We start from the raw sequence: 15,802 nt of genomic DNA on the forward strand, positions 1-15,802 counted from the left end.
ATTGCGGCTGCATGTGTGTCATTTAGTCATTAGCTTTACAGAAAGTGGTGATGGTAACACGCTGCCGTATGGAAATAGTGGGGTCAAATTCCTTACATTGTCTGATTTCTAGAGCAAAACTGAAATCATTCTGGGCTCATGCACTTGACTGCAAGTCATAAACCTTCGTATAGTTTTGTTCAGGCTCCGATTAAATCTGTATATGGAGATATTCATATGAAATTAGATGGAAAACACCTTTTTTTCCCCATCACATTTGTACCATATGAAATGAGGTTTAACTGCAGTACTAGGCACAGCCACCACAAAATGTACAGTGCTGTGTCCAGTAAGCAATCAAGAGGCCACAGTGCTCAACAAAGTCAGGGGGCTTCTTCAGTCAGCTGATTGGGTGTTCCATGAGTCAGACTACCATTGACCAGTTAATGATGGCCTTTCCTAAGGATAGGCCATCAATATTAAAGTCTTGAAAAACACCTTTAATTGCTTAGTAGCTCTGCAATAACCCAAATGAGGTCACCATTTTTTTTTCTTGCTGCCAATATATTCCGGAGACTGTACAGAGATTGTCATCATTCTACTATGCTACCTGCAGCAGCACTGGACCCTCTTGTTCCCACCATCCAGGCTAATCCATTCACAGTGTCTAACGGATTATACGAGCTTCAGCTTTGAAGCCCTTTATGGAGGTGTGGATTTATTTGGAGAGAATCCCCAGGTTTGTGGCGAACAGATTATCCAGGATTGGTGGTACTCACAAAGCGAAGACTAAAGCATAGCCAACAAGAGACTGGCAATGTGAAGTCTGCAGAGATACCAGGGGTAGCAAGAATAAGCAAAGTCCAGTAAACAAGCCAAGGGTCAGATCTGTAGAACTAAGAATTTTAGCAAGCCAGTCAATCCAAAAGTCAGAGATTACAAATTAATAGAGGCCAACACAACTATAGGAGTCATAATAACCTATACTCAGGCATAGTCTGCAGATCAAGAAGTAGGTTTTAAAGGTGATGCCCAGGACTTCTTCTTCGGACATTGGCTGACTCAGCAACAAGAACTGGCACGCATCCTGTAGTGATGTATACCGCATTCCCAGCAGTTTCTGTCTCCAATGGAGCTCACAATCTACAATCCTTCTTTCAGAAATATGCACACTGCAGCCAATTGTATAGAAAGTGACTTCATCTGTCACACCATGAAAACTTATCCAATTTTATACAAATGTGTAATAAGAAGCTCAAGTCCAATTTCTGGAAAATTCTTATTTTCCTTAGAATTTTCCGATTTAACGATGAAAAGGAACAAAAATAACATCATAGAAAATAACTTGCAAGGAAAAAGCAAACAAGATGTGGAACCAGGGGGTATTGAAGATGTTGTGCACGCCAACCAGAGATAATGATGTCTTAAGGGGAGGAGAAGAGTTCACTTGGTGCTCAAGCCAAAGAACAAGGCGAGGATGCCTAGTGGTGGATGAGTAACAAGAGAAGGGAAATGTAACCAAGACCAATATATTGTATGAAATTGTGGACCAGGAATGTCCGCTGACGGAATATGAAGCACTAACAGAGAGGGGATTATAAGGTGGAGCAACTTTATGTAAATGGAGGATGCAGAAATTCATGAGTTTAGAAAGTTGTCCAGTCCCACCAAGTGCTGGTGCAACTGCTGAATATTTCAGTTGTGAAGAAACACCTCTATGCACTGAATTAAAGATGCAACCAATCACAGGGCAGCTTTTATTTTGTATTCTGCTTTGGTAAAATGAAAGCTAAGCTGTGATTGGTTGCTAGGGGCAACTAAGACAGTTTTTCTTTTATACAGTTTCATAAATCTGCCCAATAAATTTTTGCTCAAACCACACAACTTGAACTGGGCTAAGAGTCAATACCAAACACAGGCAAGCGTGGCACTGTTTCTGTAAGAAAAATGACCCTCTTTTCTAATCCTGGAAACCCCTTTAATGAGGGTGCTTTAAGCAAGACCATGATCAACAAAAACACCCAAAAATGAGTCATATACAACCTAATGTTCTGCAGTAGATATATCCTTTTTATATAGTTTTTCCTGGAGTTCCGTTAAAGGGAATCTGTCATTAACTATAAGCACTATTAGCCAAGTTATGGCACTTATAGTTTAGGTGACATGGACTCTGAGGAGCTTCTTTTCATACACGCCCAGTAGCCTGTTTCTGCAGTGATGCCCGGCAAAGTCAGCATGCGCACAGGAAGCTTGACTCTTCTAGGTAGCCTGCACCTGCACTTCCATAGAGATGAATAGCAGTGCACTGCTGGGCTAATTTTCCGAGACTCGCCCTATACAACAACCTTCATTAGAAAGTTGTTGTTACATCCTTACCACCAAAAGAGATCAGCGGGATCTATGGCCTCAGAATACTATTACGGATTTAGGGAATGTGGATCCACTGGACCAACCAACCAGGCTGAGACCTGTCCTGGAGTGGTTGGTAGCTGACTTCTCAGGTAGAGGGACTGTAGCCAGAAATTCAGAACGAACACAGATTCAGAAATACAACAAACACAAAAGAAAAAAATGGCTGCTTTTGCGCTCGTCGGGACAAAAGATGAAAAGTAATAACTACAACTGGATTTATTCACATAAATAAGAGCGACGCGTTTCGGCGAATGCAATCGCCTTTTTCAAGCTCTATAATAAACACATACATAGCGTATATTTATATAGACAACAATAAAACTACTCACATTTTTCCATCAGATGTACCGGCGCCAAAGAAGCAATCAGCGCTGCTTAGGGCGGAGAGCGGGGAGCGAGAGATACTCCTCCTCTGAGACAATTACGTCATAATTAGTGTCGGCTAGGACCACGTCATATGGAACGCAATGTGCGTTCCATATATTCAGGAAACAAAACTTTATTTAACCAAGTTGTGAACACAGGACGACTTAATACTATTAGAGTATACCACTAATAGTTGTCCTGTGTTCACGACTTGGTTAAATAAAGTTTTGTTTCCTGAATATATGGAACGCACATTGCGTTCCATATGACGTGGTCCTAGCCGACACTAATTATGACGTAATTGTCTCAGAGGAGGAGTATCTCGCGCTCCCCGCTCTCTGCCCTAAGCAGCACTGATTGCTTCTTTGGCGCCGATACATTTGATGGAAACATATGAGTAGTTTTATTATTGTCTATATAAATATGCGCTATGTATGTGTTTATTATAGAGCTTGAAAAAGGCGATTGCATTCGCCGAAACGCGTCGCTCTTGTTCATGTGAATAAATCCAATTGTAGTTATTACTTTTCATCTTTTGTCCCGACGAGCGCAAAAGCAGTCCTTTTTTTCTATGTTTGCTGTTCATCAAGCACCTAAACAGGTGTTTGCTTGCTGTTTTCCTTTTGCTGCTCTCCGTGAAGTTGCGGATGTGGGATTAAAAAGAACCCGTTCAAAGCCTTCCTGGACATCGGTGTCGACGGGGTTGATCTGGTTGATTTTCCCCGTGCGGCACCAGGTGAGTCAAAATCAAACTATTCTGTGTGCTTTTGTTATCCACCTGGCACATCCCTGATCTACTTCTAGATTCAGAAATACAGACACAACTTAGGCTGCATACACAGAACTCAGATAGCAGGGCAAAACTGAGAATGTATAAACAGAACTATGGAACAGACTCAGGAACTCAGCCAGAACTCAGAACTGAGAGACGGATTACATACTTGCGAACAGACAGAAGCAAGACAGACTGCCAAACACCAAAAACACTCACCAGCATACCCACATAAATAAACAAATAGAATTGCTATAATAAGTACGAGGAATTAGTTTGTGGATTGGCCAAGTCATTTGAGCCGTGAGCCCACTTCAAGGGTCCTCATTGTCTCGTGGTCCCTACTCTAACAAGACAACTCAACTAAACCAGGATACCTGCCTGAAAGCAAGGTGATTGCCCCAATAGGGACAGCCCCACACTAAGGACCTAGCTAGCCCTAGATCGTAATTGATCCAAGCAGCACAGGTATACATGCACAAATATACAGATACAAAATCAGGACTGGTGACCATGCCAGCACAGATGGATCAGAAGGCTTTAAGCAGACCCAGCACAGAGAGACAAGAACGCATATACAGATACAGAAACAGAACTGGTGACCATGCCAGCATAGACAGATAAGAAGGCCTTAAACAGACCCAGCACAGAGGAAAACCAGCAGACACTGACAAAGGAGCTGGTATACATAAGCAACAGACCTGAAAGATTGGCTCCCTGGAGTAAACCACACTCAGCCAGCTCAGTCAACCACACCTGTGAAGCTGAGCTGCTGGGGAAACATGTAGAACCACAGATCCCAGCAGCAAGCTTTAACAGTTGTTTACCAGGAAATTTTTTAATTGGCTGCATGAAGAATAAAAGAAAAGCCTATGGAGCCAAGTAAAAAATTCTACCAGTGTCTACAAAAGTCAGCCAGTGGGGCAACACACAAAGGGACCTCCATGGTGGTTGGTCTTGAATATTTTGTGTATTTAAAATAGCTGATGCCTTTGCATTATAAATATTATTCCTAAATCCACTGAATAATTGTACTGAGCGCGGATATTTATATGTCCAGGGACGGGTTTTCTGCTACTCATGAAATAATCCTCAAACTGCTTGTGTATACTCTCATCTTGTAACAGATGTACTGCTGCAACACCCTCTCCTGTGATCTACTGAAATCATCTAGAGCTCCTCAAATCTGAAATCCCTTTTCATGTCTGCATTGGAGGCTGAAGTATATTTTCTGGAAAAAGTAGCATTGTATGCAGCACTATTTATAGAGTAAAATCTTGAACACCATGACAACATTTGACAGACCCCATTATAAGTCAATGGTTTCTGTTGGGCACTGTTGATGTAGGTCATGTGACAGATCCTTCACAGCTTGAATCCTATAGAACAGCAAAACAAGATTCCTAACGTAAGCATCAAGAGAGCTTAATGGCTCACATGGGTGTATTGTGACTACATATTGCACGCATATTTTTTACACACGTAATACGCCATGCAGAGACATAACTTGAAGCTCATGGGCCCCAATGCAAAACCTGTAACAGGGCCCCTAGCTATAATGCTTTACTGGGTTCCCTCTATGGAGAAGACAGGCCTTATGTGCCCCCTGAGGCTCCTGGGCCTGGGTGCGACCGCATCTCTTGCATCCCCTATAGTTATGCCAGTGACGCCATGGTAAAAGCCCATTGATTTCTATTGGGCCACCCATATTTTAAAATAAGATGCAGCATGTCCTATTTTGGTGCTATGTGTATTTAACATATGCAGAAAATAGGCATGCTGCATGCGTATTTGCTGTGTACTGAATGTAGCACACGTGAAAAATACATGTGTAATATGCTAAGACATTACGCCCATGTAAGTGAGCCCTTACTCCGCTACTTGGCTGGCAACGATCCAAACATTACAGCAGCCTTTTCAATCCAACTCTATCTTACATCTCTTAATTTATGTGAACCCTCATCGTCCACATGACCTCTTCTCTTCTCACAATTAAGACTCCAGAATGTGTAGAGTTGTGCTTGAGGTTCTACCCACCTCCTGGAATCATTTACCAATCAAGTCAACCTTCCATTATCATCTTGCCCTCAAACACAACTATATACACTTTTGACAAATGTATTGGGCCCCCCACCAATCCTGTGCTATCAGGCAAAGTGGATAAGCAAATCAGATGTGTGAGCATTAGGTTTAAAGCAGAATATCATACAGGCATATCCCAATACAGTAACCATCAGAATGCCAAGAGGTGTAAAGTTGACCAACTTCCAACAAGGTATAGTGGTGGGATGTCACCTGAGCAATCAATCAGTACTGGACATTGCTGTGCTTTTGGACTTTCCAAAGTCCATTGTTGGCAATGTTATTCAAAAATGGTAAACATCTGATGTGCTTGCGGTACAGCCATGATCAGGGAGACCTCGTAAACTGACTGAAAGTGGATAATGAAGCCTTGTATGAGCTGTGAAGGCATCATGCATATTGTCTGCCAAAACACTTCCATTAGCACCAGAACCACATGTAGGGAACTGTATGCGAAGGATTACCATGGATGAGCGGCTGTACAAAGCTCAACGTCACAGCAATGAATGCACAGAGGTGTCTGCGATAGTGCTTAGCGCATCATTCTTGGACTGTAAATGAGTGGAAGAAAGTGTTGTGGACAGATGAATCCTGGTACGCCATCCTCTTTTCGAATGGCCACACTTGGGTGTGGCGGTTGTCTGCAGAGTAGTTTCTATGCAACTGCATTGTGCCATGTTTGTAGGAAGTTCTGTTATGCTGTCGGAGGGGGGGTTCTGTTGAGAAGGACTAGGGCTATTAAATATTGTGAAGTCCACCCTTGACGCTAACGGGTACAGAGACATTGTGGACAATGTGGAATTACCTACCCTGTGGCAATACTTTGGTACAGCTCCGCGTCTCTACCAACATGACCGAACACCATGTCATACAGCACACACAGTGTTGCCACTTGGTTTGAGCTGCAGAACGTGTACAAAGTTCATTGGTCATCCCAAAGTCCGTATCTCGATCCCATCCAGTATCTTTGAGATGAACTAGAACATCCTATGTGCGTATGCCCAAGACGGTCATCACCCCCCACATTACTATCTGAAGCTCTCCTCGAAGAATAGAATTTGGTGGAAAACATATCTACGATGGTTACTGCAGTCATTGGGACCAAAAGCGGCCCAACACCATATTGTAAAATGTCAAAAAAATCTAATTTCATCACTTTCTGTGTGTCCCAATATTTTTTTGTCAACATAGTGTATACTCAGTCATAGACTTTGTACACAGCAAGTAGCATCTCCGCTATCTAACAAGAGGAGTTCTGTTTCCAACCTTAAATGTAGCGCACATCACATACATCCAGCTCTTATTTCTATTTCCCGATCCCTCACTATACTATAAACATGTACGGACATCTCGTCTTATGTTTTTGAAAACAGCTGGTTGCATTATTGTACTTGTACTTCTATCTTCTCTGTTTTATACCTCACCGCTGGTGCCATGAGAAGTAATGGAAGTATAAATAATTCATTAAAATAAGTCATTATACAAATCTTCACTGGTAAAATCATGTATTTTATACTAATTGTATATATTCTATTTTGTAGATGCTTCGAATTACGCACACTTTCTATTTAACGCTTTCGACACAGACCACAATGGATCTGTGAGTTTCGAGGTAGGTCCTTGCTATAACATCAACTACTTTAATTGTATAAGTTCAGAGTTGTCTATATATGTTGCATATTCACTTCTTGTGATGGGTTTTGGTTCAGTATTAAAAGAAAAACTGGAATCAAATTGTTGCTCTGTGTATGTAAAGGTCACCGAACACGGCACCCACCGCGGTGTGTGAGGCATGGTGTCCTTGGGTTGTTCTATTTATTGAGTATATCTAGTGTTTTCTAAAGTCGCTCACAGCAATATGATATCAGAGAATAGATGATTGCATTTCCCTTACTCCCTACACACAGTTCTTGAATATAACATTACTATAATGTCATAGCTTTAATGTATGTTTTTGAACTACATTGCAGCATTCGCTATCATGGAGAGTGGTCTGTCAGCGAGATGGGGATGTGGAGATGGTGGTCTAGATAAGTTCACACGGAGAGAAGGTCATGGGAAGCAGTCTGTGTGGGAGGGGAGGGCATGGGGAGCAGTCTGTGGGAGGGGAGGGCACGGGGAGCAGTTTGTGGGAGGGGAGGGCATGGGGAGCAGTCTGTGGGAGGGGAAGGCATGGGGAGCAGTCTGCAAAATAGTTGCATAGGAAGCAGTCTTTGTGAGAGGGGGTCCCTAGGAGCAGTCTGTGAAAGGTTCGGGAATGGAGAGCAGTTTGTGAAAGACAGGGCATGGGAAGTAGTCTGTATAACAGAGGGGGCATGAAGAGAAGTCTGTGTAATGGGAGTCCATAGAAAGCAGTTCGAAGGGCATTATTATGTTGGGTCAGAAAAGGAGTATTATTACTGTCACAGGAAGGCACATAGGGGCATTACCACTTTGTTGGGTCTACACTAATGATCATTACTACTACGTGGGTACCCACAAGGACATTATTACTGTGTATTTGCTATAAAGGTGCCCATTATTGCTATTTGAGGGCATTGAGAATATCATTATCACTGTGCATGGGCACGTTAACTGTGTGGAGTGCTGTACAAAAGATGGCAATTTTGCTGTGTAGTGTACTATTACTGGCCCTGCAGCAAACACAAGTCAGGGTTATTATTGTGAAAAAAAACTTCTTAACCCTTTCCAATCCACTGTCTGACATCTGAAGACATTCTGATTGAAGGCTGCACAGCTCTGATGTCGGAAGACGTCCAGCAGGGTATTCTTACTGTATATTACTGGCCGCTCTGTTGTCGGGGGCCTCTCCAGCATGTCACATACCACAGTACTGGCTCTAGCCAGCAGATGGCGCCATTGTATAATGGCAGAAAGAGAAAGCCCCCTAGGAAACCCTGAATCCAAAATTGGATTGCAAAGGGTTAAATCTCTTTACTATCCTTTTCATTGGATTTCCAATTTTTTTAACCATTATGAGAGCTAGATCTTTAATTTTCTGAGTTCCAAAGTCCAAAATTGGGGATAAACAGGGGATGTTGTCTTCCCCGATGTTCATCCCTTTAGGTGTCAGTGTTACCCCCAAAGAGTTTTGTCCATTTTTGACCAAGAAGCATGATATTGTGTCACTGAGTATCATCTCTATGTGTTGGCTTAACATATAATGGAGGAGAAATAAACAAGATCCCCCCCTGAATATTCTCCACAAATAGTGTATTTGGCAAATCACCAGCAAATTGAGTTTTGAGAACTTTACCGATCGCTATTTGTGAAACTCATCTCTGATGCAACTAAGTATCAACTAAAGTATGTCTTTATTTATGACTTATGGAGTAGGTTATAGTTAAGGAGCCTGAAACATTACTTTTCAGTGACTCACGCTGTGTTGTGTAGATCAGTCGGTCATTTCATCTGTCATGTGTATCTGTTATTGATGTTCTACAAGATAGTGTCATCTTCAAAGCTTTTTTCTTCACACTTTGATGTCAGTTTCCAAGAGATGCCAACAACCTGGAGAAACAAGTTCAAGAACATATCAGATGTTTTTTTGTTTTTTTTTGAGGATGAAGTAAAATACAGTATGACAAGTTTTCTTTTTTTTATAAGATAACTATACAGAATGACAAATTGGTCGCTTTAAAGGGAAATGCAAAAAAATTAACATATTGTCGCTACTTGAGACATACTTGTTTTATCATTGAATCATCCTGTTCTCTTCATTGAAATAACTGATTAGTGGGGATCTTCGAGAGGCAAACCCCCACCAATCAAATATTAATGACCTGTTGTAAGTGTCCAGGCGGTTTCTGTCCCCAATGAGCTATCCAGTTTGCTGGACAAGTTACTCTGCTGATCCTAGCATTGTCCTTGTTCCTCTTTAGTCCACTTCCTGTCCCCCTGTCCTGGCCCTGCCCGGCCACTAATTGGGACTTCCTATAAAAGCCTGACCCTGTCTCAGAAACAGGGTATGATTATTGTGCTGTAAGTCTTGAGCAATCTCTACTTCTGCCTGCTCCTCAACTATTCAACTGAGATCTCCTGCACTGACCCCTGCCTTCCCTTCTGATTACGCTACCCGCCTGCTCTATCCACACTGAGACCTCCCTTTGCTGATCCCTGGCTTCCCTTCTGACTACGTTACTTGCCTCCTCCATCTGTACTGTGAACTGTAACCTCCTGTTGCTGACTCCTGGCTCTTCCCAGACCACTCTCCAGACCTGTGGCTACTACACCTAAGACACCACCCTAGCGGATGAAACCACTACACTAACGATAGGATATCAATTCTAGAAAGTTCTATAACCCCTTTAATAAAAGCAGCACTGTGTCAGGTACTGGGAAGTGTATCATCACTGATCAAACATTGATGGCCTATCCTCTCATGCTTCCACTTGTGCTAGGCACTGACAAGAGCACGTCTCTACAGTTGTTAGGTTGGTTTGATTGGCTCTGTTAAGTGTGTCGGTTTACTTATATGCTGGTGTGTTGTAACATCATGTTTCCTGTACATTGTGGTGTTATATTGTGTAACATCTTTGCCATTGCCTCGGGTTCCTGACTTTGGGACATCCTTTTCAGGCCAATTACTTTGCTTATAGGTAGGATTCTCCATCCCTATAAGTTCAGGGTCAGGTTTCTTTTATTCCCTGTATTTGTATATGTTGTGTTATCCCCACTTGTTCTAATAGTGTATACGTTTTGCATATTCACCCTTGCTGTGTTTCGACTTGTGGTAGATTTCCATGCAGTTTGGACATAACATTGGCACCCAAGGGTAAGCCTTGAACAGACAAGTCCTTTTAGGATATTTATATTTGCATTGTGTTGGCCATGTATGGATAAGCCCAGCACAGTCATAATAGGTCTTTTTAGGATATTGTATTTAGGCCTGTGTAGGCCACATAAGGATTATCCCTGCACAGATGTAATGGAAGAAGTGAACACCATGTAGATAATGACCCTAGTTGGATAGTCAATATTTTTTTCCCATTGTTCCAAGGCCACATGTTGACTAGGGACTCAAAAGATAGAAATCAGATGGTGCACAAGGACGTTTAACCAGAAAGCCAATCTTTGTCACATCAATGTTGCCTAGAGGTTGATGAGACTAAGGTTTTTGGTGTCTTGGTTTTGTGTATTATGTGTTGGCGGCCACATCTTTATAACACAAGCTCTATAGATACATTATGACAGCTTTATGTGCTGCGTTTTCCAACTCGTGACAAGTCAATAATGATAACGCTTCCACGCCGGTCTTGTGTACTAAACTAACAGCTGCTGTTTTCCCATCTGTGCTAAATAGTTGTGTTCTCAGCTGGAGTATAGATATCTACGCCGTAGCCCAGGGAATCACATAGGGAATATTTAGAACATGGAGACATTTTATGTAATAACATCTTTGACAAGTCATTCTAACGAGAGAGGAGCACAATTGTTTTTCACCAAATTTGGGTTTTGCCATTTTTTATTTGTGGGAACGGACTCACCAAGTTAGAGATTCTCTCAGGGTGCGTTCACACTTAGCCGATTTACTGCGGATTTACAGCAGCTAACAAATTTCACAGCAAATCCACTTCAAAATTCACACTAATTTGGGGCAGATTTGCTGTGGATCTTTTCAGCTTTGGAAATTCCGCAGCATATTGGCTATGTTCGAGCGCTGCCTTAGGCCATAGTCACACAGGCGTACTTGCACCATGCAATACGGAGGGAATATAACCCATTGAGTTCAATAGGTTCACTCACATACATGTATTTCGTGTGCACATTTCGGTCATGCAAAGAAATACACAATATTCTCTATTTTCCTGCATATTTGTGGAGGAAAATAGCACATATTGAACTAATTAGACTAATTGCCCATTGAAATCAATGGGAGCATAGTTGCATGCTTTTTTGCGCGTGTAAAGAATGCAGTAAAACACGCAGAAGTACGCGCAAAAACACACCTACTACACACATAAATGTGCATATGCTCTTGTGACATTAGTCTTAGGCCAGCTTCACACAAGCGTATGCGCAATTGTGAGAGCCTCACCTCAACGTATTTGCGCACTGGACAAGGCTTTTTTTAACGTGTATCAGCGTATTTTACTGTACCCTTTGCCCCCACAAGGTATGTTCTTTTGCATATGGCAAAAAAATTTACCTATTGAAATGGCTAATTAGTTCAAGATGTGTTCTTTTTCCAGCGCAATTACAGTGTTTCACGCATCTTCTTGTGTATTGTGCACAAATTTACACCCCCCTCTGACTTCTATGGGGACCCTTTGTGTGCAAATATGCAGAAAAATTGAATATGTTTAATTTTTTTTTTTGCATGATCAAAATACGGAAATGTGAACAAACCCATTGAAATCAAAGAGTTCTATTCTCTGCACTTTGCACACGCAAATATGCTTGCATGAAGCCGGTCTTATTGTGAATTTAAGAAAGAAAATTGGCAGGTTGATTCTCGCATTAGATTCTATGGAATCGTGAATCGGGGAAAACATTTTCTTATCCCTGTAGATTCTGATGGATATAGAGCTTCTATAGTTAATGGGCACATTTATTGTTCTATTTATACCTCTTTTTGGTGCAATTTAAGCAATATTTTTGTCTGGTTTTACATGCACTGCCCTTCTTATTCATTTGCCCCAGTTTTTTCTGCATTTGTACCTTCTACGCCACCTTTGATTTTCTCTAGTGGGTTTGCTTTTTCCTTATATTTATGAATTGGGACTTTTTTAAAAAGTTGCACAATTTGTTTCAAAATCTCTCCAACTGAAGGGTGGCTACAAAAATGATTTTGTCTAATTCCTCAGCCTCAATCCGCATGAAATATAATAAAGAGTAAACAAAATGTACTGCAAAAAACCCACAGAAAACAGACAAAATAAAGAGAGAATGGAAATACTTCATTATTGATAAATGTGAGCCATTATCTTTTACGTGCTTCTCCTCTTTACATTTTTCATGGACTGAAGGCTCTTGGCATCTATGGAGGATTTATCCTGGACTCCTCTCATGCCACACTGGCATAATGCTAGGTTGTCTTAATATATGACCATTTTCTGGCCTCCTAACGTCAGCTGACGATAGCTTCTATCGGGGGAAACTCTTTCTCCGGAACTAATCCCTGTCAAATAGCATACTTAAGGAGACACTGCATATTATATGGGCACTGTGGCTGGCACTGGTATATAGGCAGAGTGATTGGCACTCTAATGGAGACAAAGTAGTTCTTACTGTTATAAGGTCAATGACACTGACATTATTATGGGTATTCTTTAGCAAGCGCATTATGGTTCCAATGTGGCTTGCACTTTAATGGGGCAACATGGAAGGCAATATTATGGGGCACTATGGATGGCACAGTTAAAGGGACACTAGACATCTAAAAGTAATAGACATTTTCTCATATTTTTAATGTCTCTTTTCCATTTCCGAATGTTGTGAAGTATGTTGTTCCAGATTCAGCAGCTTGGACGGCAAAGACTACTGCAAACCCAACAGCAAGTGTTCAATTCCGATGCAGTGCCAACACAAGTGATACATTACATGGTTCTCATTAAAATCAAAGGGCTGTTCTTTTAATGCATGGACAGGCCGGGTTCTCTATAACGAGAGAGATGCTGTTTATAGTCACCCCCCATGTTGGCTAAGAGATAAAGATCCTCAACGAGGGGCGTCAGAATTTCTTGGGTATTCACGTACAGTAGATTTTCAACTGTGGATTTTGGTGTGGATCTATGTCAAAGCCCACATGTAACACGTGGATTGTGACATAGATTATGGAATGGATTGTAATGTGGATTTCACCACCTTATTTGAAGAGAAAATCTATATTGAAAATCCAGAAAACTTGACATGCTGATAAAGTTAAAATCTGAACCGCAGGACGGTTCATGCAACAGATTTTTTTCTACTTTATGTGGATCATATTCCTTGAAATCTCATTCACACTGCTGGTACTATAAAATACTGAGGATTTCCTGCTGCAAATTCGGCTTTGAGAAATCTGATGCATTTCCGCTACATGTAAACATACTCTAATTGCAACCTTCCACTTTATCCTAGCTTGTGGCATATTTGATGTGATTCGACACTGGCCCCTTGAAGTTGGCATCTTGGTATACTATCTTACTAAATGTAATTGGACACCTGAGCAAGAATCAAAAGTAGTATTTATTTCCATATGTTAATACTCAGTGGGGCTCCTTTGGCCCTAATGACATCCAATACTCTCTGTGGATACTTTCTACTAACGTCTGATGCACTTCGGCTGGTATTTGTCTCCATTTATCCTGCAAACATCTAGCAAGTTCTCTCAAAGTAGATGGACGTTGTTCATATTTCCTGACCCGATGTTCCAGTTTATCCCAAAGATGTTCAATAGGGTACAAGTCTGGACTCTCTGCAGTCTAATCGTGGAAGATCGATATTCTCAAACCAATGTAAAACAGTGTTGGATTTGTGATAAGGTGTGTTGCCTTGTTGGAAGTAATAGTGGTCATTTCCAGATCATTGCACGTTGTTGGCATCACATTATTGTCAAGACTGTCAACTTACACCTCTGTGTTCATAATTCTTGCCACTACAACCGATGGACCAAGACCATGTCACGTAAAACATTCACAGACCATAACGGAAACTCCACCATACTTAACTGTTGGCACAACCCACTCAGGCAAAAGGCATTCCTCAGGCATCCTCCACACTCCAATGTTCTTCCATTGCTGAACTGTCCAATGACTACGCTCCTTGCAACACTGTAGATGGTCCAATGCGTTGGACTTCATGACTGTATTGCTGCTTATGTGCAATGTCATAACCCATATATCCAATAGCATGCAGTGCATGTCACAAACTATGGCTGACACCTGCAATGGTCTGCATCTTATGTAGAATGGCTTGGGACACATGACATGCTAATAAGACACAATCTATTTTACTGATAGGGGTGTCCAAATACTTTTGGTAGGATAGTGCATTCTACCACCACTAAAAGAGAACCTATCCCGTCCTCTTCTCAGCAGTGCCAGGGCCTGCAATACTTTGCAGCCCCAGCCCTTCTGACTCTATTGCCGATTTTCTTTTCTTCATACTCACCATCTTCATACTTATCTTTTTCTTTATACTCACCCCCATTCTGGCGCTTCTAAGATCTGACTGCTGGTGTTTTGTGAATGTGTCAAGTGGGTGGTTTTTTCTGCTCATTGTCAATAGGTGACACCAGGTTTTATGTGCCCATTGACTCTACCCATTGACGTTGAGTAGAGAAGACTGCCCATTTGATACGTTCACAGCATCAGGAGTCAGATCAACGAAGAGTACGTATGGTGAACAGGGGTGAGTAAGCCAAAAAACACATGGCAATAGAATCAGTAGGGCCAAGGCTGAAAAGTTATGCAGTTGGCCCTGCTGAAAGGGGACACAACAGGTCATCTCTATCGTGTAATATTATGGGTACATTAGATAAAGACTTTTTACTAGTACAACTAGAAAAGCGGTGTGTCTCACATTTCTACAGAGGATGACGGCAAGTCTTTGAGTTCGCCTCGTTTGACAAGTTATGTTAAAATTCTATACAGCTGGTTCTCAATTCTATCTGTTTTGCGGAAAACTTGGTGATAACCATTATAGTAGAACTTTCCCGTCAGAAGCCCTGAGTGACGACGCCTAGGGGAGTTTTAATTGAGCCCATATCGGGACTTGCAGCTTTCCCGAAAACAGTTCTAATGAAAAACCTACAGAATAGAATTTTTTTTAGAGATCTTTTTTGCTTTAGAATGAAATTGCCTTTATTGCGGGAGTATTGAATAATTAATATGTGCCTGTATTATTATTTAATATATCATAACGACTGAACTCGAGCCGCTAGTTATAGCAGGACCCTCTAGCCAGACGTTAGAGAACCCTTGTATCTGACTTGCTTAGAATAAGTCCCAACAGCTGCCTTAGGCAAGAGTGCTTGAAGTAGACAAACTGTATATTTATATATAATGGCATCTCCTTGCTGTTGGATATAAAGGAATGCTGCCTGCCTCGTTTGTGTATAAGCAGCGCATCGTCCTCACAGATGTAACTATTATGCACGTTGGTTCACTCCCCGTAGAGCAGTCCCTGGCTTCATCTGTTCAGATGATTTATTTATTCGCTTGCACACGTGTTGCTGAGCGTTCCGGCGGGTACGCCAGTCAGGAAAGA

General features: G+C 41.6%; 1 protein-coding gene across 2 annotated transcripts in view; it reads left to right on the forward strand.

Moving 5' to 3' along the window:
* The window catches only part of KCNIP4 (potassium voltage-gated channel interacting protein 4), a 606,250-nt gene that overhangs the window by 571,202 nt on the left and 19,246 nt on the right, over positions 1 to 15,802 (forward strand). For both annotated transcript variants that reach the window (XM_066574633.1, XM_066574632.1), the window contains exon 4: positions 7,153 to 7,223. In XM_066574633.1, the coding sequence (XP_066430730.1) occupies positions 7,153 to 7,223 (71 nt within the window). The remainder of the gene's footprint in view (positions 1 to 7,152; positions 7,224 to 15,802) is intronic.

This window comes from Eleutherodactylus coqui, chromosome 7 (genome assembly GCF_035609145.1).
Source record: "Eleutherodactylus coqui strain aEleCoq1 chromosome 7, aEleCoq1.hap1, whole genome shotgun sequence".
Taxonomy (NCBI): Eukaryota; Metazoa; Chordata; class Amphibia; order Anura; family Eleutherodactylidae; genus Eleutherodactylus; species Eleutherodactylus coqui.